Consider the following 26,008-nt stretch of genomic DNA (forward strand, 5'->3'; position numbering starts at 1 on the left):
GCGCAGACTGGCTGTTACACCGCGCAGACTGGCTGTTGCCCCGGGCGGACTGGCTGTTACACCGCGCAGACTGGCTGTTACACCGCGCGCAGACTGGCTGTTACACCGCGCAGACTGGCTGTTACACCGCGCGCAGACTGGCTGTTACACCGCGCGCAGACTGGCTGTTACACCGCGCGCAGACTGGCTGTTACACCGCGCGCAGACTGGCTGTTACACCGCGCGCAGACTGGCTGTTACACCGCGCAGACTGGCTGTTACACCGCGCGCAGACTGGCTGTTACACCGCGCAGACTGGCTGTTACACCGCGCGCAGACTGGCTGTTGCCCCGGGCGGACTGGCTGTTGCCTCGGGCGGACTGGCTGTTACACCGCGCGCAGACTGGCTGTTACACCGCGCGCAGACTGGCTGTTACACCGCGCGCAGACTGGCTGTTACACCGCGCAGACTGGCTGTTACACCGCGCGCAGACTGGCTGTTACACCGCGCGCAGACTGGCTGTTACACCGCGCGCAGACTGGCTGTTACACCGCGCGCAGACTGGCTGTTACACCGCGCGCAGACTGGCTGTTACACCGCGCGCAGACTGGCTGTTACACCGCACAGACTGACTGTTACACCGCGCAGACTGGCTGTTACACCGCACGCAGACTGGCTGTTACACCGCGCGCAGACTGGCTGTTACACCGCACAGACTGACTGTTACACCGCGCAGACTGGCTGTTACACCGCGCAGACTGGCTGTTACACCGCGCGCAGACTGGCTGTTACACCGCGCGCAGACTGGCTGTTACACCGCGCGCAGACTGGCTGTTACACCGCGCGCAGACTGGCTGTTACACCGCACAGACTGACTGTTACACCGCGCAGACTGGCTGTTACACCGCGCAGACTGACTGTTACACCGCGCAGACTGGCTGTTACACCGCGCGCAGACTGGCTGTTACACCGCGCGCAGACTGGCTGTTACACCGCGCGCAGACTGGCTGTTACACCGCGCAGACTGGCTGTTACACCGCGCGCAGACTGGCTGTTACACCGCGCGCAGACTGGCAGTTACACCGCGCGCAGACTGGCTGTTACACCGCGTGCAGACTGGCTGTTACACCGCGCGGACTGGCTGTTACACCGCGCGGACTGGCTGTTACACCGCGCGGACTGGCTGTTACACCGCGCGGACTGGCTGTTACACCGCGCAGACTGGCTTTTACACCGCGTGCAGACTGGCTGTTACACCGCGCAGACTGGCTGTTACACCGCGCAGACTGGCTGTTACACCGCGCGCAGACTGGCTGTTACACCGCGCGCAGACTGGCTGTTACACCGCGCGCAGACTGGCTGTTACACCGCGCGCAGACTGGCTGTTACACCGCGCGGACTGGCTGTTACACCGCGCGGACTGGCTGTTACACCGCGTGCAGAATGGCTGTTACACCGCGCAGACTGGCTGTTACACCGCGCGCAGACTGGCTGTTACACCGCGCGCAGACTGGCTGATACACCGCGTGCAGACTGGCTGTTACACCGCGCGCAGACTGGCTGTTACACCGCGCGCAGACTGGCTGTTACACCGCGCGCAGACTGGCTGTTACACCGCGCGCAGACTGGCTGTTACACCGCGCAGACTGGCTGTTACACCGCGCGCAGACTGGCTGTTACACCGCGCGCAGACTGGCTGTTACACCGCGCGCAGACTGGCTGTTACACCGCGTGCAGACTGGCTGCTACACCGCGCGCAGACTGGCTGTTACACCGCGCGCAGACTGGCTGTTACACCGTGCGCAGACTGGCTGTTACACCGCGCAGACTGGCTGTTACACCCCGCGCAGACTGGCTGTTACACCGCGCGCAGACTGGCTGTTACACCGCGTGCAGACTGGCTGTTACACCGCGTGCAGACTGGCTGTTACACCGCGCGCAGACTGGCTGTTACACCGCGCGCAGACTGGCTGTTACACCGCGAAGACTGGCTGTTACACCGCGCGCAGACTGGCTGTTACACCGCGCGCAGACTGGCTGTTACACCGCGCGCAGACTGGCTGTTACACCGCGCGCAGACTGGCTGTTACACCGCGCAGACTGGCTGTTACACCGCGTGCAGACTGGCTGTTACACCGTGTGCAGACTGGCTGTTACACCGCGCAGACTGGCTGTTACACCGCGCGCAGACTGGCTGTTACACCGCGCGCAGACTGGCTGTTACACCGGGCGGACTGGCTGTTGCCCCGGGCGGACTGGCTGTTGCCCCGGGCGGACTGGCTGTTGCCCCGGGCCGACTGGCTGTTGCCCCGGGCGGACTGGCTGTTGCCCCGGGCGGACTGGCTGTTGCCCCGGGCGGACTGGCTGTTGCCCCGGGCGGACTGGCTGTTGCCCCGGGCGGACTGGCTGTTGCCCCGGGCGGACTGGCTGTTGCCCCGGGCGGACTGGCTGTTGCCCCGGGCGGACTGGCTGTTGCCCCGGGCGGACTGGCTGTTACGCCGCGCGGACTGGCTGTTGCCCCGGGCAGACTGGCTGTTACGCCACGCAGACTGGCTGTTGCCCCGGGCAGACTGGCTGTTACGCCGCGCGGACTGGCTGTTGCCCCGGGCAGACTGGCTGTTACGCCACGCAGACTGGCTGTTGCCCCGGGCGGGTCGGATTTGCAATAGAGAATAGGGTTTTTTCCCACCTTTCATCCCGCACTTGGGAACATGCGGAGCTGCAAGTCCTGGAACACTTACCTGGACGCAGCCTCTACTGGAGCAGGACGGCCCGGTCTCAACACCAGGATCTATGAATCAGGAAATACTGAGCTCTTATGTCCCAGCCGGGTCATGGCATGCAGTGGATTCTGGGAGCCCTGAGACTTAGCAGAGTTCTCTTTACTCTCGTGGCTTTATTCCCTGACTGGCCCCTAACCTCGGCGGTCAATATTTCCTGAATCAATGGGTTCCCGGTGGTAACACCGGGCAGACCTCCCCGAGCAGAAACCGTGAATGGTACAAGGCACTGTAGGACTTACCTGTGCTCTGGCCACGAAGAAAAGAGAGGCCAGGAGTTGTCCTTGCCCGAACCCAGGCTGGAAAAGTGAAAGGAATCGAACTGATGGCACTCCACACCCATCCGACCTACTTGTTATATAGGACTATATCAGGTCGCCATACATAACTGCTAGGTATACGGATGGTATCGAGACCATCATACTCGTCCTTGTTCCAGCGCAGGTAGGCATCAAACCACACCTGTCGGATCCACAGATACGCCATCAGGATCTGATTCCGCTCATCCTGGAACAACACACAATAAGGGAGAAGTTGCCATCTATAGTTACAGCCGTTTATCAGGGTCATTGGTCTTCCTCTAGATAAACCATCTGCATTTCATTCATAGGGTCTTGTTTCCGAAGCTCGCAGCTTCCCTGGGCTGGAGAAGATGTCTACTCTATTCAAATGGATGAGATCTTCTCCAGCCCAGGGAAGGGGCCCCACCGCATGCTGAGTAACACTGCACCTGGCAATGAATATACAATGTCCTCTCGGGAACACTTACTCTGACCGGGGAGGAGGAGAGGCACAGGGGTTAGAAAACAGAGGATCTGGCTGAATTCACCTTGTCAGCTCGCCGTGACCTTGGGAACATCACTGTGTCTTTATTAAATAGGTCCCAAAGCAAACGAATGAAAACTTCCTTTGAATAAGCCACCAATATATCAATAAACCCCAAACTAGGTCATAAGCTCTTGGGACCTGCTTGATGGTATGAGTAATTCCTCAGGTGCTGAGTATTGCAATAGCACTGTATAAAACATCAGGTGCTGTGTATTGCAATAGCACTGTATAAAACATCAGGTGCTGTGTCTTACAATAGCACTGTATAAAACATCAGGTGCTGTGTATTACAATAGCACTGTATAAAACATCAGGTGCTGTGTATTACAATAGCACTGTATAAAACATCAGGTACTGTGTATTACAATAGCACTGTATAAAACATCAGGTACTGTGTATTACAATAGCACTGTATAAAACATCAGGTGCTGTGTCTTACAATAGCACTGTATAAAACATCAGGTACTGTGTATTACAATAGCACTGTATAAAACATCAGGTACTGTGTATTACAATAGCACTATAAAACATCAGGTGCTGTGTATTACAATAGCACTGTATAAAACATCAGGTGCTGTGTCTTACAATAGCACTGTATAAAACATCAGGTGCTGTGTATTACAATAGCACTGTATAAAACATCAGGTACTGTGTATTACAATAGCACTGTATTAAACATCAGGTACTGTGTATTACAATAGCACTGTATAAAACATCAGGTGCTGTGTATTACAATAGCACTGTATAAAACATCAGGTGCTGTGTATTACAATAGCACTGTATAAAAAGGTGCTGTGTATTACAATAGCACTGTATAAAACATCAGGTGCTGTGTATTACAATAGCACTGTATAAAACATCAGGTACTGTGTATTACATTAGCACTGTATAAAACATCAGATACAGGCATACCCCGCATTAACGTACGCAATGGGACCGGAGCATGTATGTAAAGTGAAAATGTACTTAAAGTGAAGCACTACCTTTTCCCCACTTATCGATGCATGTACTGTACTGCAATCATCATATACGTGCATAACTGATGTAAATAAGGCATGTGTAACAGGCTCTATAGTCTCCCCGCTTGCACACAGCTTCGGTACAGGTAGGGAGCCGGTATTACTGTTCAGGACGTGATGACAGGCGCATGCGTGACCTGCCGTTTGCCTATTGGGCGATATGTCCTTACTCGCGAGTGTACTTAAAGTGAGTGATCTTAAACCGGGGTATGCCTGTACTGTATTACAATAGCACTGTATAAAACATCAGGTACTGTGTATTACAATAGCACTGTATAAAACATCAGGTGCTGTGTATTACAATAGCACTGTATAAAACATCAGGTGCTGTGTCTTACAATAGCACTGTATAAAACATCAGGTACTGTGTATTACAATAGCACTGTATAAAACATCAGGTGCTGTGTATTACAATAGCACTGTATAAAACATCAGGTACTGTGTATTACAATAGCACTGTATAAAACATCAGGTGCTGTGTATTACAATAGCACTGTATAAAACATCAGGTGCTGTGTATTACAATAGCACTGTATAAAACATCAGGTGCTGTGTATTACAATAGCACTGTATAAAACATCAGGTGCTGTGTCTTACAATAGCACTGTATTAAACATCAGGTGCTGTGTATTACAATAGCACTGTATAAAAAGGTGCTGTGTATTACAATAGCACTGTATAAAACATCAGGTACTGTGTATTACAATAGCACTGTATAAAACATCAGGTGCTGTGTATTGCAATAGCACTGTATAAAACATCAGGTGCTGTGTCTTACAATAGCACTGTATAAAACATCAGGTGCTGTGTATTACAATAGCACTGTATAAAACATCAGGTACTGTGTATTACAATAGCACTGTATAAAACATCAGGTGCTGTGTATTACAATAGCACTGTATAAAACATCAGGTACTGTGTATTACAATAGCACTGTATAAAACATATGTAACTATACAAGGAGAAGATGCCGTTAAAGCATCTCTGCTAGCCGGGGCTTGTCATATTATCACCGACTAATAACCTGCACACTCCCAAACGTCTTCATGCAGAACACAGCTGCACCGCACTGTCCGTGCTGACCTTCCCTGACCTCCCGTGCACAGTCATAACTAAGTATAGAGAGTACATTAAAGCGCACAGACTGTATATAAACTCTGCAGCGTTATACATGTAGCCCCCTTTCCCTACGCCTAAGGGTAACTACGCGGGCGACTACGCGCGCTGCTGTACCTGTTGCTCACAGGAGGCCTGAGCCTCCGCCTCTGGGAGCCTGGGGTGAGCTCTTTCTCCTGTAGTGCAGCGCCTCCACCTGTGAGGGATCCCAGCGTTGGCGGGATAACCCTTCACAGGAACCAATATACAGTAATGAATACAGACACAGGTATATAACAATGGTTTACTGACACGCATATACAGTAACAATAAGGGTAACAATGCCCCAACGCAATACCCAACACCTCGGTGTGGTTTCCCCAAATTACTGAGGGTGCCCTAGGCACCTGAACACCCGGTGTCCATAAAGCCGTCCAACCGAACGTGTGAGGCAGCGGTACCCCTGTGTTGGTGCACTTTAATACCTCCCGGGGCACTACTGTTCCCAGGTACCACCTGTTGAGCAAGGGATCAATCTGGTCCCATGACGGAGGCCTCCAATAATCCCCTCTCTCCTTACGGTCCTGATCCGCCTCGTGGGGGAGCTCCAGCAGGAGTGTCTCCCATAATGTCTATAGGGCCCTGGGTCTGGTCCCAGGCCACAGGGCTCTGCGTGGCCGTCCATACACCGGTGCGATAGTGCCACTCTTTACTAAGGGGAAGCATCCCTATCTGGAGCCTTCCCTGCAATACTCAGACTGTGGTGACTCAGGGCCTAGCTGGGACCTAAGGGGCAAACCTAGGCCTAGACCAGAGAAGCCCTGCTCCCTGGACACTACCTTGCCTTTTGCCATCCCCCTCACGACTGTCCATTGGCTCAGTTTGCGCCAAACTATCTCCTGCTTCTTTCCTCTGCTAGGAGCCCTATTGGCTCTCACTGCCCATGTGGTAGGCCCTCCCTAAAGACTCCTGGACATGTAGTCGCGTGACATTTAAAGATTGCCACCGCCTGCACCAGATCACACGGCGCTCCAGCACCTAGCCGCCTGCTCCCCTGCCCGGCACCGGATTTAACAAGGGGCTCGGCTACATCCTCCCCCTGGTGGAGAGTCCAACGTGCCCGCTTGGGAACAACATATATACATAATTTTGTATAATGAAAAATGCATATATACACATACAACTTAACTGTACATTTGCATCTAAACAATACTGAACACTTCAAACCGGCTCCGAGACAGCTGCTGAGACTCATAGTGAGGTGCCCCTAACGAATCATACGCCTGTCTCGTTGAAGGGTGTATCACTCTTTGACTCTTGTGAGTCTCTTCTCCAACATTTTCTTGGGAGAGAGGCTACCATTGGCTTGAGGCCCTGGCCCTCTCATAAGGAGTGAACTCTGAGTCCTTGGGTCGAGTGGTTAGCTTGTTGAAGCCACTGGGGAGTATACATGGGACACTGGACCATTACCCGTTACTTCTTCGGGTGGTGCCCACCAGTCTCCATTTGTGTTGGCGGAGGTTCCTTCCATAGGATCCTGAGTATTATCCGTCACTGCATCCGGGATGTCATTGGACTCGTCTGGTACACTTGCCGGCACTACTGCTGATGGTTCAAGTTCACATTCCCCCACTTGAGGAATAGGTAGCAAGTGATTTCGATGCCAGACCCTTACCCTTCCATCTGCATCTCGGATACGGTATACAGGGAGGCCCGGCATCTGTGACTCTACATTGAAGGGAGGTTCTCACCAGCGGTCCGCTAACTTATGCTTCCCTGGTATCCCTACATTCCACAGAAGAACAGCATCTCCAGGCCGAAGTTCCCGATGGCGGACCTTATGGTCATACATCTGCTTGTTATTTTCATTCAGCCTGGTGTTGGCTTTCTCCACCAGCTGATATGCTCTATGGAGGTTATCCTGGAGCCGCCTCACATACTTGTAGTGGGTCATGTTTGGTACCCCAACGGTAGATACTCGTAAGCAAATATCCATGGGTAGTCGCGCCTCTCTGCCGAACATCATGAAATAGGGAGTGTACCCGGTGGATTCATGTCTGATGCAATTGTATGCATGCACTAGTGGTTCGACATGCTGGCCTTTACGGAGCCCTTAAGAGTGCCTAGCATGTCTAGTAAGGTTCGGTTGAACCATTCTGGCAAGGCACCTCCTTCAGGGTGGTATGGAGTTGTGCGGGACTTCTCGATGTTGAGCAAGTTTAGAAGTTCCTTTATCAACTTGCTCTCGAAGTCTCTCCCTTGATCGGAGTGCATCCGATTAGCCAACCCATAATGGATGAAGTATCTCTCCCACAGTACATTGGGTACTGTGAGCGCTTTCTGATCCTTAGTGCGGAACGCTTGGGCGTATCGGGGGTAGTGATCGTTCACGACCAGGACGTTCCTGATAACCTTTGAGTCTGCCTCAATACAGAGAAAGTCCATGCAGACTCGGTCCATGTTGTCACGGGAGAACGGGCGTTTACACCTTTACACCGGGATTAGTGAAATAGCACAGAAAACAAAGTCTTTACAAGTCCTTTAGATGACCGGGACTTAGCCCAAAAAGTCCTGGAACTCAATTCGGCATGCAGCTCCTGCCGCCACCGCTCTTTCCGCTCTGGAGGTGCTGAAATCCCTTGACCGGGAGCAAGTACCAAACGTCCTGGTACTCTTTTCGGCGTGCAGTTCCAGCCGCGAACGCTACGTTCCATTCTGAGACTGTGGGACTTAGATAATTCTCGACCTGAAATTTCTGAAGCCGGCCGCTTCATTTCTGTCAGAGCACTTTTTGGTGATTTCGAATTTGCTGCTGCTGTTCTGGCGAATCTCTGTGAATCTGAGGTCTGGATTGGCTGCTGACTTACTTATTAACAAAACAGAAAAGTAGCGCTAATTCTATAGGAGTATGAGTGTACTATATATGTGCACAAAAAATGCCTAATATTCTAACAGGTGAATAGAATACAAAGGGGCAGCCTGAAATCTGTCTCTGACTACCCGGTCAGAGAGAGTTCTGGAAGTGAAATAGGATATATCTCTGGCGCCTAAAATGTATCACGCACAGGTACAAAATGCAAAATAAATAAATAAAATTATATGAATAAATATAAAGAGTATACAACCCGGACTGGCAGTGGTATCAGGATCCAGGGATGGAAATGTCATACACATGATACACCCCTGACAAAGAAAGCGTTGCCATTCGAAACGCGTAGGGTGGTCCCGCTGGCCCCGCTCTTTGCTCCGATTGTGGGAATTTTACAACCAGCCAATCTTCTCCGAGGCGAATCTGCTGAAGCGGTGCATAATTTCTGTACTGGCTCTGGCGTCCCTGCCAGCCTCGTGGAAGCAGGAGCTCATGCTTTTCCTCTCATAGTAGGAGCGAGTTCCGAGTGCCCAACGCTGAAGGTCTGCATAGTGCAGCTTACCTCTGCATAGTGCAGCTTACCGCTGCATCGATACAGCTTGCCAAAGAATACAGACACCAATTCAGCTAAGCAGGTAAGCCTGGATCACCTGTGCCACAGACGAGAGGGGACGCTCTCCGATTTGTCCACTGCCTACTACCACTTCCTTTCTGGTAAGTGGGCCATTCAGCTATAGCAGTGGAGTCATTTGTGGGACTATTTTCATTGGGAGACCATTGTTCATATTATTTTTAGTGTTGTTGTTTTAAAGAAATGTTTTTTATATTTTTGAAGTACACCAGTTGTGCTTTTTAGCTTCCGGCTTGTTATAGGTTAATTTATCTATGTTTTTGTGTTTTGTTTTTTGTTTATGGTTATCATAGTTGAGTCATGCAGTATTATGCTATGTTTTGTATTAATTCTTATTTTTCATGTGTATGACATTTCCATCCCTGGATCCTGATACCACTGTCAGCCCGGGTTGTATTCTCTTTATATTTATTCATATAATTGTATTTATTTATTTAGCATTTTGTACCTGTGCGTGATACATTTTAGGCGCCAGAGATATATCCTCTTTCACTTCCAGCACTCTTGCTGACTTTCTTATACTATTTCAGATTCATTCATGAAATACAATGTAGCACATGTACCCCCACCCTCTAGGAGATACAAGTTGCGGCTACTAGCTGTTTTGGAGCGGCATACCTGTGAGGGTTCAGGAGAGCTGAGTGGTCTGCGATGGGGTGACGACCAGGACAAGCTTTTGGTGTCATCTGGGTTCGATATCGGTGTCTCCAGCTTCTTTGGGCTCCAAGCAGATTGGAGGCAGTCCCCTCTGAAGCACATCTCTCGTTCACCACACGCACTGACTCAATCCAGGTAGGTGTAAAATTGTAACTAAGGGGCTTTATTGCAGTCACTGCATAGATGGTAGTACAGCGGTGCAAGGTCTCAGATGATCCCAGGCATTTGGATGGTGGTTGCTCATGAGTCTGGAGCCTTGGTGATTCAGGCAAGTCAGCCCTGTGGCCTGACTGGCCTCTCCCACTCCCTGGAGGGAGAAGGGGGAACTCACATCCTCTCCTTAGGAAGCAGGGGAACAGACTGATTACATTTGGCTCTTCCCTTCTGAGGAACCATAAGGGGCAGGCTCAGGGTCTGTACCTATACCAGATAGGCTGTTACCAGGCCATGAGTCACCACCACATTTCTGTCACTCAGAAGGGTCAAAAGCCCACAGGATTACCTGTTACAGACCTTGACTGCTAAGGCCTTATGTGAGAGGGGGAAGAGACAGGCAGAAAATACTAACCATGTTACAACTACATCCAATCCGATTGTGGGAATTTTACAACCAGCCAATCAGAGGGCTGCTGGTCTTCCAAAGCCAGGCAAGCAGATCTTCTGAATGAACCAAGGACGTGCGCGAGTTTGCCAAATTAGCCACTTGTTATTCAGAAGCCTATGACCACCAGTACAGGACTGACCTTTCTGACAAGTACAGGAAGGACCCCTCTGACCACCAGTACAGGACCGACCCCCTATGACCACAAGTACAGGACCGACCCCTTCTGACCACCAATAAAGTCTGATCGCCTCTGACCACCAGTACAGAAGTTCACCTTTGACACAGTAGGAAGTTTTTGGGGAATTAAAATGATGTCAGCAGGAAACTGCCATCAAGTTAATCAGGGATTTGGACTTACAGTATGAGTTCACTGGAAGGCGCCTAATGTAATAGCACCACTGTCACGGTAACTTATGACAAGATATAACAAACACCAAATATCTGGGTTGAACTGAACGAGGCTTAGATATAATAAAATATATTTATTCCTTAAAAAGGTGAACACAGCAATATAGTACAATTAACAGGCAAGAAGGTAACACTTACTTAGGGTTGGGGAATGGAGAAGTATCAGCTAGCAATTCTCCAGCAATCTGGTGACATTCAAGGTGAAATCAGAAGAACTACAAGAACTGTAGGGTTGACACAGTTTATATACCTTTGTAACCCTATTCTTAACATTGAATACAGACTATTTGTGAACAATTATCTGTATCCAATCCCTAACGTGGAAACACAGTTTAACCCATGCCCCCCCCGCTAGTTAGCCCATGCGTACTGGGACTCTGAGGGTCTTATTTCTGTAGCCCCATAATTAAATCAGGGGCGATGACCAGTCTACCAAATTAAGTATCTGGCAGGATCTTCATTGTTTGTAGGTGTAGATATAACACTTACAAACCACTCCAGTTTGATGCTTCTCTGCCCTCAGGTAAACAATTAGAGTGGCAGAGTCTTTTGATCAGTACTTGGTTCCTAGACTTTGGGTCGCCCCCCTGACCATTTGCATTCCTTTGTGTGAAGATGACTGTGCGGGTTTTTATCCCCGCCTTGAAATACAATATTAAAGTTAAAACACAGACATATTAAAATATCCGGTTCCGTTAGGTCCAGCGGGTCCAAACTTTCCAGATCTTAATGCCTGAACTGGGACATCATATGATCCAAGTTTCAGCCTGCTGCGATCTTCAGAACCGGAGATACACAAATACCACTTAAACCGTTTCATACTTTAACACAAAATTCTCCGCTGTAAAATAAATCACAGTTTGTCACTAAATCCCCATTGTGGTGCAGACTCTGAAAATTATAAGGAAACATGGGAACAGGGGAACATACATTTTCCTGACATGACAAGGTGTAAGCCACATTCCTGGACCGCAGTCCAGTTAACCCCTTCCTCCCTGGTGAGTTCAGGGGCTGGCCATATGGGATGCAACCCCTTTAATACCGGGCCAACCCCCCTCTCCCTCTACACCTCCCCTTCTTAATGGGTGACCTGTGGCCCACTGGCCCTAACGGGGAGTGGGGCACTGCTGGCACCCTTAATGAACTCAGACTCAGAGGGATAGTCCTGACGTGAGAGTCCATCAGCATTGCTGTTTTCACTACCCTTTTTGTGCTGAATAGTAAACTCAAACTCTTGCAAGGCCAAGCTCCACCTTAGCAACTTGGCATTCTCCCCTGATGCCCTCTGCAGCCAACTCAGGGGGTTGTGGTCTGTGAGGACCGTGAAAGCCCTTCCATACACATAGGGCTGGAGTTTTTTGAGTGCCCACACAATGGCCAAGCACGCTTTCTCAATGGTGGCATAGGCCACTTCTCTGGGGAGTAGTTTTTGGCTGAGGTACACCACAGGGTGCCCTCTGCCGTCGTCCCCCACTTGGCTCAACACAGCCCCAATGCCATAGTCCGAGGCATAAGTCTGTATAAGGAAATGTTTGGTATAGTCCGGGTCAGCCAGTATGGGGGCCCCAGCAAGCGCAGTTTTCAGTGCCTGGAAAGCAGTTTCACAGGCAGGAGTCCAGGTGATAAGCACAGGCAGTTGCTTCTTAGTCAAATCGGTCAGGGGTTTGGCCACGGCGCTGTACTGTGGGACAAACTTCCTATAGTACCCTGCGGTGCCCAAAAATGCCATGACCTGTTTCTTGGTTTTTGGAACAGGCCACTGAACTATGGCTTCTACCTTGGCTGGCTCTGGTTTGAGGTGCCCTCCACCCACCCTGTGCCTAAGTACAGGACCTCTGCCATCCCTACCATACACTTAGTGGGTTTCAAGGTAAGCCCAGCCCCCCTGATCCTATCCAGCACCAAAGCTACATGTCCTAAGTGGGAGTCCCAGAAATTACTGAAGATAGCGATGTCATCTAAGTAAGCCCTGGCATAGCTCTGCATCCTTCCAGTAACCTATTGAACGGTGGGAAGATAGCCGGGGCATTCTTCATCCCAAATGGCATCACCAAAAACTCATAGAGGCCACTTGGAGTAATGAATGCTGACTTCTCCCTAGCCTCCAGGGTCAGGGGGATTTGCCAATAGCCTTTGCTCAAATCTATAGTGGTCAGATACTTTGCCCCCGCGAGTTCATCCAGTAACTCATCCATGCGGGGCATGGGGTAGGCATCTGACACCGTCCCAGCGTTGAGCAAGCGGTAGTCCACACAAAACCGGGTGGTCTTGTCCCTCTTAGGGACTAGAACTACCAGGCTTGCCCAAGGACTCTGGGGTGGAGTAATTACCCCTAGGGTCAGCATCTCCTCTATCTCCCTTTCCATACTGGTCTTGACCTCTGCTGACACTCTATAAGCGTGCTTATGCAGAGGCTGCAGATCCCCTGTGTGCACTGGGTGTTTTGTGAGATGGGTGGTCCCTGGCATATCAGTGAAGAGGGCCCTAAACTTAGCTAGCATGTCCCTGGCTTCCTCCTGCTGCCTAGCACTTAACTGTGCCCCTATCTCTATCCTGCTCCACAGTGTTTCCCTGCCTAGCCTCCCCTATGGGATCAGGCAGAGCATTGCTCGCCGGATCCTCCAGCAGTGGGCTACAAATGGCCATTACTGCTCCCATACTCGGTGCTCTGTATTCTTTCAGCATATTGACGTGATATGTCTTATGCCTCTCAGGCTCTACCTGTACAACGTAGTTGTACTCATTCACCTTTTGGATAACCGGGTACGGTCCCGACCAGGCAGCCATCAGCTTGTTCTCCCAAGTGGGTTAGAGAACAAGCACCTGCTGTCCTGGGATGAATTCTCTGCTACGGGCATTTCGGTCATACCATTGCTTTTGCTTGGTCTGAGCGGCCCTGAGGTGGTCCTGGGCCACCCCCATGAGCATCTCTAACCGGTCTCCGAGATCTACTACATACTGGATCACTGAAGCATCAGAAGCAGTAGCCCCCCCTTCCCATCCCTCATGAAATAGGTCCAGAGGTCCACGTACCCTGCGGCCATATAGTAGCTCGAAGGGGGAGAAGTCTGTAGATTTCTGCGGTACCTCTCGGTAGGCAAACAGCAAGTGCTGTAAATGAATCTCCCAGTCTTTCCCCTCCGCCTCTATAAAGGTCCGAAGCATCTGCTTCAGGGTACCATTAAACCTCTCACATAATCCGTTTGTCTGGGGATGGTAAGGGGTAGTGCGCCGGTGCTGTACACCGCAGGCATCCCAGAGATAATGTAACAGTTCACTCATGAACTGCGACCCCTGATCGGTTAGGATCTCACTAGGGAAACCTACCCTAGAGAAAATGTTCAGCAAAGCTGCTGCCACTGTCTTGGCATCTATGGTGCCAAGCGCTACCGCCTCAGGGTACCGGGTGGCAAAATCCACCACCGTGAGGATGTAGCGCTTCCCTGACCTGCTAGGAATCATAAGGGGTCCTACAAGATCCATCGCTACTTTCTGGAAGGGTTCCCCTATTATCGGTAGGAGTTTCAGGGGTGCCGTCACACGGTCGCCCGCCTTACCCACTCGATGGCAGGCATCACAAGAGCGGCAGAAAGTGCCCACATCTCGAGATGCCCCCGTCCAGTAGTAATGCTGTAATAACCGGGCTCACGTCCTGGTGACCCCCTGATGTCCCGCTAACGGAATAGAGTGAGCTACCCGTAACAGTTGCTGTCGGTACCCCTGGGGCACTACTAGCTGTCGCTTACCGGTCAATCACTCCTCTATCCCTGGGTTCCCTTCTTCTCTATACGGGAGTCCCTTATACTATAGGCAGTACTCAGTGCCTCTCCCTGCCTGAGATTCGGACGCCCAAAGTCTCACGCCGGCCAGGGTAGGGTCTGTCTTCACTGCCTCCCTAAACTGGGCTCCTAATTCTGGCCACCCCCAGTCTTGTCATTGTCCGGAGAATGGGGAAGGGTGAGGGGAAACAGTAAGTCAGTCTGTGGTTGCAACTGATCCTGGCTTACCTTCCCGGGCTCCTCTGCGCCCTCCGCTAACGTTGGTCCCAAAGGCTGGGGGACTGGCGCCGCCGCCATTGCCGCTGTCTGCCTCCGGGTAACCGCCGCCACTGCAGCGGGTTTGGGCACTCAGTCGTAGGTGCAGGTCATCGGACCCAGATCGTTGCCAAGAAGAACTTCAGCATCCAAACCGGGTAAAACCCCCACCTCCCGCACACCCTGGCCCTCCCCCCAATCCAAAAATATTCTGGCCACTTGCAGGAAACGTGGCTCTCCGTCGGCCACAGTGATCTGTATCCCAGGGCCTGGGAGTAATTCCTCTTGCCGGACCATATCAGGTCGGACCAGGGTCACTGCAGCTCCTGAATCCATCAAGCGACTGCTTGCCGGTCACCGACTGTGACCGGGGTGAGATGTCTGCTCCAGCCATCTGTCTGCTGCAGGTCCGTGCTGAGATGTCCTCCACTCCTGGCTGTAGGCACCGATGAAACCGGGACAGGTGAGGCATGGGACGTCTCGCTGAGAGTTGGTTCCATGACCGGTCCGGAGTCTTTGGTGGATGCCACCCGCACGCGGGCTACCGGCTTCGCATCTGGGGTGCGTTGCCCCTGATGGGGTCCGCTGGAACTCAGGGGTTCCGGGCAATCTGGTCTGATGTGACCAGGGCGGTTGCAGTTGTAGCACCGGCGCTCGTGCCGGAGCTCCCACGCCTTCGGTGGACTGCTGCCCGCAGGCGGCCTCTGAGTCCACTGGGGGGTATTGGCAGACTTTTTGGCCGCCGCCACCACCACTGCCGCCTTGGCTACTGCTTTGGCAGGCATCGGGGCTCGGCTGGCCACATAGTCGTCTGCAAGCCTCGCCGCCTCCTGGTAAGTCTTGGGCTTCTTGTCGTACACCCAAGCCCTCACCGCCGGCAGGCACTGCTGCATGAGCTGCTCCTGAAAGATGAGGTCCAGCAGGCGTTGGTAAGTCCGTGCCTCATAGCCCTCCACCCAGCGTATCCCGTACAAAGCCATGCGGGTCACGTAGGTAACATAGGACTCCAGGGGCTGCCTCTCTTCCTGCCGGAATTTACCCCGGTAGGCTTCAGGGGTAAAACCGTACTGAAACAGTAACAGTTCTTTCAGGTGGTCATAGTCATCAACATACTCATCTGGAAGCGCCATCATCGTCTGCTTAGCCAAGCCGGACAGTAAGGGGTCCAAACGTGCAACCTGATGCTGGGGAAGCACTTTGTACCGCCGACACTGTGTTTCAAAGTTCTTTAGAAAACTGTCGATCTGATCGGTACCTTCCACGAACTTGGTGAGACTGTGCTGATCCAGTTTGAGTTCATCTTTGTTGGGTTGGACAGGGGGGCAATAAGCGGGTCTGTTCACTGCCATAGTGATAAACTGCAGCCGCTCCTCCGGTGTCCCTCTGTCACCCCACGCAATAATCAGTGCCAACATTTCAGGGGTGAACGGACTGGTAGCCGTAGCAACCAGTACCCCTCCTGTTGCACTGCTCCCGGGAGGTGCACTCGTTCCCTCCCCGAGATTCCGCCGCCCCGGCACTGGGTTCCTTCCCTGATCTCCGGGTGGCTTTATAAGGGCAAGCTGAGCCGTATCCTGAGGCTCTGCAAGCCGGGCTTCATAGTCACCGTTTGCGTCAACCATGTCTGCGACCTCCTGGTTCTCATAGGGCAGTCCATATTCACGGCACTTGTCCTTCAGCTGAGCTCGGGTCCTCATGTTGGATGAGCCTTCAGCCTCGCTCATGGTTCACGGTCGCAGCAGTGAGGTGGTGTTACAACTTGTGTTAACTGTTGCACTACTGTGTGTTCAATATCTTTAGTCCCAGGAACTCGCAATTCCCTTCGAGTTCCCACTATATTACAGGGTCCCGCAGTACACTGTAATACAAGTTCAGTTCAATCCCGCCGCTGCCACCATAACTTATGACAAGATATAACAAACACCAAATATCTGGGTTGAACTGAACGAGGCTTAGATATAATAAAATATATTTATTCCTTAAAAAGGTGAGCACAGCAATATAGTACAATTAACAGGCAAGAAGGTAACACTTACTTAGGGTTCGGGAATGGAGAAGTATCAGCTAGCAATTCTCCAGCAATCTGGTGACATTCAAGGTGAAATCAGAAGAACTACAAGAACTGTAGGGTTGACACAGTTTATATACCTTTGTAACCCTATTCTTAACATTGAATACAGAATACAGACTATTGGTGAACAATTATCTGCATCCAATCCCTAACGTTGAAACCCAGTTTAACCCATGCCCCCCAGCTAGTTAGCCCATGCGTACTGGGACTCTGAGGGTCTTATTTCTGTAGCCCCAAAATTAAATCAGGGGCGATGACCAGTCTACCAAATTAAGTATCTGGCAGGATCTTCATTGTTTGTAGGTGTAGATATAACACTTACAAACCACTCCAGTTTGATGCTTCTCTGCCCTCGGGTAAACAAATAGAGTGGCAGAGTCTTTTGATCAGTACTTGGTTCCTAGACTTTGGGTCGCCCCCCTGACCATTTGCATTCCTTTGTGTGAAGGAGACTGTGCGGGTTTTTATCCCCGCCTTGAAATACAATATTAAAGTTAAAACACAGACATATTAAAATATCCGGTTCCGTTTGGTCCAGCGGGTCCAAACTTTCCAGATCTTAATGCCTGAACTGGGACATCATATGATCCAAGTTTCAGCCTGCTGCGACCTTCAGAACCGGAGATACACAAATACCACTTAAACCGTTTCATACTTTAACACAAAATTCTCTGCTGTAAAATAAATCACAGTTTGTCACTAAATCCCCATTGTGGTGCAGACTCTGACATTATAAGGAAACATGGGAACAGGGGAACATACATTTTCCTGACATGACAAGGTGTAAGCCACATTCCTGGACCGCAGTTAAGTTGACCCCTTGCCTCCCTGGTGAGGTCAGGGGCTGGCCATATGGGGTGCAACCCCTTTAATACCGGGCCAACTCCCCTCTCCCTCTACAACCACTTAGTAAGTATGGGCCAAAATAAATCATTTTACTTTGAGAGTGGAGCTACCGGGGCCCGTGCACTGCGCCCCACGGTGACAGCGGCCCTGCGCTCTTCCCCACAACAATTAAAATGATTGTTGGGGGAGAGCGCGGGGCCTCCAACTCTCTTACCTTCCCGTGCGAGAGCTCTTGCTGTCAGTATCCCTCCTCAAGGCCCCGCAACGTTGCCATGACGGGATTCTGCTAGATGTCACGTGACGTCCCTTTGTCATGGCATTTCGCATCGGAGCGCCATGAGGAGGGATACTGACGGAAAGAGACCGTGTAGGAGAAAATAAGAGGCCCTGCACCAGCCCGCAATTTTCTCAGCTGGGTGTCATTCCCCAATACGACCCGACTTGCAGGGTTCTCCCAAGCGTTGTGTAGTGACCTTACCATGTCAATGATTTGGGACAGGGTGACCTGCAGCGTCACATTCAGGGCTTTGTCCATGTCTTCCACCGGCCGGAGAGCGTTGGAGTAGTTGGCAAACAGATCACTCATCAGCTTGTAGGCAAATTTCCCCTGAGCTCCCAGGACCCCTGAAACCAGAGAAGAAGGTGAGCAGGAGAAGGTCTCACACCATCAGGTCTCTTACACCCTTCAGTAAAATGAGATGATTATATATATATATATATATATATATATATCATAATGTTATGTATCTGATCAATGTATAAATAAGAAGTTGGAGAAGGTGCCTCAGTGCAGGAGATGCCCAATGTTATGTATCGGATCGATGTATAAATAAGAAGTTGCAGAAGGTGTCTCAGTGCAGGAGATGCCCAATGTTATGTATCTGATCGAAGTATAAATAAGAAGTTGGAGAAGGTGCCTCAGTGCAGGAGATGCCTGATGTTATGTATCTGATCCATGTATAAATAAGAAGTTGCAGAAGGTGCCTCAGTGCAGGAGATGCCCAATGTTATGTATCTGATCGATGTATAAATAAGAAGTTGGAGAAGGTGCCTCAATGCAGGAGATGCCCAATGTTATGTATCTGATCGATGTATATATAAATAAGAAGTTGCAGAAGGTGTCTCAGTGCAGGAGTTGCCAAATGTTATGTATCTGATCGATATATAAATAAGAAGTTGCAGAAGGTGCCTGTAACAGGGGACTTATCCCTGTTCACAAATGTGCGTCTAATCCAGCAGTGTGGTGGTTAACTGCTGGTAGGCAATTAACTAACACCACCTGGCTGATTACAGGGTTTAGAAAAAGCCTGCCTCTGAGACAGGAAGTGAGACTTCTTAGTCCACAACTGGGCTGAATAAGGAGACAGACGTCTTGAGCCTGCCAAAAGAGACTGCAAGCTGACAACAAGACACAGGGGATAATACTTCTATACCTGGATCCTGACATTGCCTTATCACAGACGGGTGTGGACACCAGGAGAACAAAGAAGCCTTCCCCTACAGCAACCCAGCTAACAGATAAGACTTTTCTTTTAAGACTATTATCTATGTCTATCTAAGTATATGAATGTCTCTATGATTTGGGCTGGTGAATCGCTGGGCTAACCATGCAGTTAGAGAGCTGGATCAAAAATGTATATATACTCCAGAGTGGAGCGGTTTTGTTTGCTGATTTACATGTTTGCTGTGTTTAAAGCAACAGGCGCAATAAAGCCTTATTTTAATTTCACCTTAAAACAGTCTCCATTGCATACCTCTGAACACGTCTCTTACATATGGTCGTCAGAAGTGGGACGAGAGGTGGCTCTTGAAGTTAAAAGGGGCCCCCGGAGATTGCCTGTGAATTTTTTTGTGCTTTTTGCCTGCATAGTTCCTGCAAACAGACTGAGCAATAAAGCAAAGAATCTCATGCAGCAGAGACCAGAATTAAAGGGATACACATCCAGACTGGAAATCTACACTGCACTGAAGAAAGCCACAAAACCACAGATGGACTCTTTTTCCCAATCCCAAGAGGAGAGAGAGAGAGACTGCTGAAGCAGGTAAACCTTACTTGCCTATCACAATAAAGTGTAATATGGTCGTTGAAATAGGGGTTTTGCCTTCCAGCCATAGTCAGGGTTCAAGAAGTAAGTTAGCCCTTAAAAAGGGATAGGCGTTTGTTGTTTTCAAATGTTTCGCTGAAGCAGTGAATACAGATGGTGACCCACGAGCGGTACTGATTCTGAAAGTAAAGGCTGCCCCACCGCATAGGACTACCAGCTGTGAATGGAGTATATGCAGAAAAGTATGAAAATTGATGCGACTGTGCTGAGGCAGGGGAATTTTCAGCAAACAAGTGCTGAGTGTAAAATTGCCCTACCGGGGAAAAAGGGATTGCTGAACTGTGTAAAAGGTATCCCAAAGCCAATTGCTGAGTGTTGAGTCGCCCTGCCGGGAGTGGAAAAAATATTTCACAGCAAAGAATATATTTATTTTTTCTGCAAGTAAAGTCTGCCTATGTATCTTGGGAGTAAAACAGGCACCCAAAGTGTGAAGAGTGAATTCCATAATACCCAAAGATGAGACTGAAAATGACTGAACTCAAGCAGAAAACCACATTATTTTGCTGAAGCGGAGGAATTGCACCTAGCAAGTAAATGGTGTAAAGCAAATAGAAGTTTTTACTTAGCAACTGCACATCCAGTATACCTAATGAGAAAGAATGCATGCACAGTACTGTTGATGTTTTAAAACTTACAAAAGGAAAGAAAAAGTCTAGGGAGATGCCTGTGAGAGCTACGACCTCTACAAGCAAAATATGCCCACCGGTAGGACTATCACAAGCTGGGGTTCTAGAAAATACACTGGCAAAAGCTGCAATAGCGCCTCCAGAGGTCAGGAAGAAAAATACACCTGATAGCCCCAAAATGGAGGACAAGATGCGGCGTTCCTGTTATGAACCCTACCCCACGGAAGAGTGGCCCTTCCAGTCCGATGAGGAGGAAGACATCTCTTACGGGGAACCCAAACCGAGTCACACCCACAAAACACCCCAAGAATGGTGGGGGTGCCTGAACTCGGTATGAACCGAAAAGACCGCTCCCTATGTTGACGAATATGATCGGCAGGAGAAAGAGCGGGAGCAGCGGATCACCGAATATTTCCATCAGCTAATACAGTTGCAAGAAAAGCCGGGTGGATCCAGTGAAGCTGCTAAAATTTCAAATGAAAATGGAGACCCCAGTATCCCTGAGGGGACGGAGTCATCCAAAACAAAAAGGCGAAAAAAGAAAAAGAAAATCGGTTCTTCACGTACCGTGGAAGGAACAGAAACGTCCGCAGATCTCGCGGAGAAAAAGGGGGACAGAGATGCCCTGCAGCCTAGAGAAAATGGAGGATTTGTCATGTGAATGACCAAATATCCAGAGGGCCCAAGGCAGAAGTCGGGGGACCCAAAGAAGTGTCTGTCTGGTGCCAACAGTGAGGAACCCTCAATCAACCATCCCAGGGAAGCGGAGCCGGAACCAGTGAGTGACTATCCCTTGACCAGCCCTGAAGATGCCCTGAAAATTGCCAGGCGTGACTGTGATCTGCTCCGGGAACAATTGAAACTGAAGAAAGATAGTTACGCAGAGCTACTGAAAATAACGTGGAGCTACAGAAGAATGTGCTCACGATGTACTCTGCAGCCAGGACAGAATTGGACGATCTCAAGACTGAGCTAGACACTGCAAACGCTACTATTACCACCATGGATGAAAAGCTTAGCCAATCTGATAAAATGATGACTAAGCTGAAGCGGAAGTATGAGGAGGCACTGAAGGAGATTAGTCTTTCAGCAAGATGTTCACAATCTTCGCACAGCACTGGATGCCTCACAGCATGAGATCAACAGCTTCTGCACAGACCTGGAAGTCTCCAGAAAGGAACTACACAGTCTCGCTGGGGAGCTGGACAATTCTAAAGAAACTATTGTCAATCTTGATACAGATCTCCAAGTCTCTCAGAAGGAGCTTCAGACCCTCAACCTAGAGAAGGAAGTCTCACGCCAGGAGATTGTCATTCTCAAAGCAGATATGCGTAAATGGAAGGAGGACTATATTGAGGTTGTGTTTGGTAGAGGCGCTACTGCGCATGACAGAACTTCACAAGGTCCCGGATGATGCAAAAAACTTTATTGGCACAAAATCATACTGGGGCTACACCACGATCTCCTCCTCTACGCGTTTCACCCTTAGGAATAGGGCTTCGTCTTGGAGTGAGGAGATGTGGTACTGCCTGAACATTTATAGCTAAAAAACCCGCGAAAACGGGTGATAATAATGGTTAACCCCTTCATGGAAAGTTACGTTTAACATAATGCTAAATATAAGCATAATAATGTCATTCAAGAATTAGCCTGTATATGAACATGAAAAGTAAATACTACCCATAAACTGATATATTAAAAAAGGCTAATCTTTAAACATGAAGGTACTTAAAAACGATACTGGCAACATTGGAAAAAACAACCTCTTAATCCCTCTGATCCTTAATTTAAACCAGCAGTCTCTAATCCCTAAGTGTGGGTAAAACATCACTTAATGTATGTAACCCAAACAGTCAAAGGTACACAATAAATTTAGACTGCTATTAGGATCGTCTTGGGGGTATAAGAAAGGGGTGAAAGGGAATGGATGGGGATGGGAAAGGAAGTGGGTGAGAAAAAGGGAGGGGGGGTGTTGGGCGGGGGGGGGAGGGGAAGGAAGGAAAGGAAAACAAGGAAGGGGACAGTGCATGACCAATAAAAAATATATAAATGAATAATTCTATACTTTAAGATGTAAAGAAAAGAAGACGTGCGGTATATCTTGGAGACCTTGTAGGACTATAAGATGCATCTGTATTCATTTATAAAAAACAACGTCAGTCCCATTCTATAATTAGTCTATTGGGTTGCAGGGTATTCAAAGCAAAAATCCAATGAGCCTCTCGTTGATACAAGATTTTCTTCCGATCTCCTCCACGAGGAGGTAAAGGGATATGTTCAATGGCTATACATTGGAATTGGCTATACATTGGAATGAGTTAACTGAACCCAATGGACATGTATTGAAGTGTATAGGTACTGGGTGTATCATATCATGGTTGCGTATAAGTCTCAGGTGCTCTAAGATACGAATCTTGAGTACTCTGCTTGTGAGACCAACGTATTGTTTCTTACAACCACATTGTAACACATACACTACAAAAGATGTTTGACAGGATATAAAGGATCTGATTTTAAATGTACGTGATTCATCACAGTTGGGAAAGTGTGTGGATTTTATCATATATGAACAAATATTGCAGTGGCCACATTTAAACGAACCCTGCAATTTGGGGAACAGTGATAATCTATTGTCCTTGCGGGCATCAGACCGTAGCATACTCGGTGACACGGACGCTGGAGGAAAGAAGAGAGCAAGACACAGACCGGAGTGGAGAATAAAGGTAAGAGTTTCCAACTTTATTTACCTCTCCAAACACACCGGTCACTCTAGGGTCATTCATTTGCTCCCCCATGCCCAGGTACATGACGGATTGACTCCCTCGGTGCAGTAGCTGTGTGGCTGAAGCGCAGGACAGGTTTCTATTTTTGGACTATATTGAGGCCCTGAAAATGACAGAGACTGCAAAAAGAGAAAACTTAAGACTGAAAGAGAGAATTCTCATTTGACAGACCACGTCAAGGAAAAGAATGAAAAGCTGCACGAGCTTAAAGAAATAAATTAACTTTTGGAAGAGGAAAAGTTTGAAGCAGAGCACCGACTGCAGAACCAACTGCAAGGTCTGCGTACGCACCTCGAGAATGCTGAGGAGAAGCAGCAAACGCTACAGGAAGACAATCTGCAGGCTGAAAAAGAAATAAAAGTGCTGCAGGAACGTCTGATTACCCAGTATGTCTCCGCAAAGCAGCATGAGAAACTGAAGGCTACCCTGAGCGTCACCAAAGCATTGCTAGAGGCCAAGCTTAGAACAAAGGTGACTGACACAAGAGGGAGCACAAGAAGGTCCAGAAACTGAGACAAGTAACTGTGGCCCGAGCAAAGAAATTCACATGGCTTCACAATACAATGAAAATGTGGAAGCAAGCTCAGAGAAAGCAAAGTGTGCAGATAAATTCCCTGAGAAGAGACTTGCAAAACGCACTCAAAAAACAGGGATCTCTCGCGGATGAGATTACAGTACTACAAGGACAAGTATTGACCCTGACCAAGCATCAGTATCCCACAGCCTCAAAAACCCATGAAGACAAGGGTACAGTGAGAGCTGGAAATACCGCTCGCCTAAAAAACAAGGTTCCAAAGTCTGAACCACCTAAGCAAGCACTAGCAAAACCTTCAGCCACCGAACAAGCAACAAAAGAAGGTACACGTGCTGAATCAAAAGCAGAAGAATCCTTAGCTGATGAAGCTGAAAAGATGGGACATTCTCTGGAAGTGGATCTGGAATTGCAACTCAATCCCAAAGAAGCTGAACTAGCAACTCCATTGAGTGGAAAAAGTGCAGAGAGACAGCTTCAAGAGCGGAAAACTCACAGGGCTAAACTTAAACACTCTGCAACTGTTGCCATACAGTCTGCATACAATAAGAGGAGCACCCGACACAAGGGAAATCTCATGACCGCGCATGCAGTAAAAAGAATATTCTTGGAAAAAGTCCTCCTTGAGCGACTGAGGAGTGCTGATCTCAAGCACCTTCGGGAGGAGACACGAATAAACTGGAGAATGGGCTCCAATCCCAGCGGGACTGAGGGTTCTCTTCCTCCATCCACTCTCATTCAAGTCACTGAGATCTCGAATGAGAGTGGAAGGATGGTGTGTGTGTGTGTGTGTGTGTGTGTGTGTGTGTGTGTGTGTGTGTGTGTGTGTGTGTGTGTTCCGATACGGAGCAGGAGGGAGAAGAGGAAGGGGCCTGCAACCAAGCTCTTCTGCCGGTCAGAAGATGTGATTTTGAGAGACTTTATAACGACTTAAAGTCTCTCCTGCAAGCGGAGATTAGAGAGGTGAAGAAGGAGGTCGGCAAACTGGGGGCCCGGACGGACACACTAGAGACTAAGGTGGATCAAACCATCAAGGCCGTAAAAAAAAAACGACAAGAAATCAGGAGAACTCCAGCAGCAGATCGATGAACTAAAGGACCGCCAGGAAGATGCGGAAAATAGGGAGCGGAGGAACAATATCTGCATAAAAGGGGTCCCTGAAGACGTCGGTGACTGCGAGGAATATGTCTCTCGCTGGTTGAAGTCCCTGCTCCCAGAGTGCCCACCGGAGGCAAGAGCCATGGACCGCTGCCACAGAGCCCTTCGCTCCCGCCCCATACAATCGGAGCAGCCCCGGGACATCATACTCCGGCTACATTACTATACCACCAGGGAGGCAGTACTGCGCCAAACCAGGGCAGCAACATCTGTGGAGTTCGAAGGCCACAAACTCATGATCTTTCAAGATCTGTCCCCGTTCACTTTGCAGAGACACCGCAGCCTCCTGCCCATCACGAAGGTCCACCGGGACCAAAATATCAGATATAAATGGACCTTCCCATTCGGATTGATGGTGGCGAGGAACGGGAGGCCCATTACTATGAAAGATCCAGCGGAGGGCCCGGCGTTCCTGGCCAGGTTGGGTCTGAAGGGAGCCCCCACAGAAGAAGCTGAGAGAGAAGAGACGCTGGAGCCAGAATGGAGCGGGGGAGTAGGCACATCCAGGGCTAAAGGAGGGAGAAAGTGAGAGCCCAACACAAAGACTTCGGATGTGTGCAAGTTAATAAAAAGTTATTCAGTTATTTGTTGCCTCGCCTGATTTACCTGGACTTTTGCTGAAAACTAAAGCCTAAGGGACGATACAGCCCTGATACAAGAAGGTAAAGGACCAATATCCGCCTGAAGAGCCGCAATACAACCCCCCGAACAGACCTAGGAAGCTCCTGTGAAAAAGAGATAAAACTTACCTCCGAGCTGCATCTAAGGTGAGGGGGGAAGATGGCGGGCATGATGGTGCCTCGCCACAGCCAGCATGAGCCGCAGGACCCGGAAGAGTGGAAAGGGCGGGAGGAGAGCGCGTGCTCCAACCTCCACGCAGCAAGATCACCCTCAAAATGGCGGCCACCGGAAACCGTCATCGTTGGGGCCCAGACGGGAGGACGCCATCTTGGAGGAGGCAGACATGAGCATCACCAGTTTG

At 49.6% G+C, this 26,008-nt stretch overlaps 1 protein-coding gene across 1 annotated transcript; it reads right to left on the reverse strand.

Moving 5' to 3' along the window:
• Positions 1-3,108: 3,108 nt before the first annotated feature.
• On the reverse strand, positions 3,109-25,110 carry LOC142476213 (neuronal acetylcholine receptor subunit alpha-9-like). Its single transcript, XM_075581702.1, has 4 exons — positions 25,095-25,110; positions 23,155-23,229; positions 18,301-18,446; positions 3,109-3,267 (listed from the first exon to the last, which is right to left on the reverse strand). The coding sequence occupies exons 1-4, from the start codon at positions 25,108-25,110 to the stop codon at positions 3,109-3,111; spliced, it is 396 nt and encodes a 131-aa protein (XP_075437817.1).
• Positions 25,111-26,008: the final 898 nt, after the last annotated feature.

The sequence above is a fragment of the Ascaphus truei genome, unplaced genomic scaffold (genome assembly GCF_040206685.1).
Source record: "Ascaphus truei isolate aAscTru1 unplaced genomic scaffold, aAscTru1.hap1 HAP1_SCAFFOLD_1500, whole genome shotgun sequence".
Lineage (NCBI taxonomy): Eukaryota > Metazoa > Chordata > Amphibia > Anura > Ascaphidae > Ascaphus > Ascaphus truei.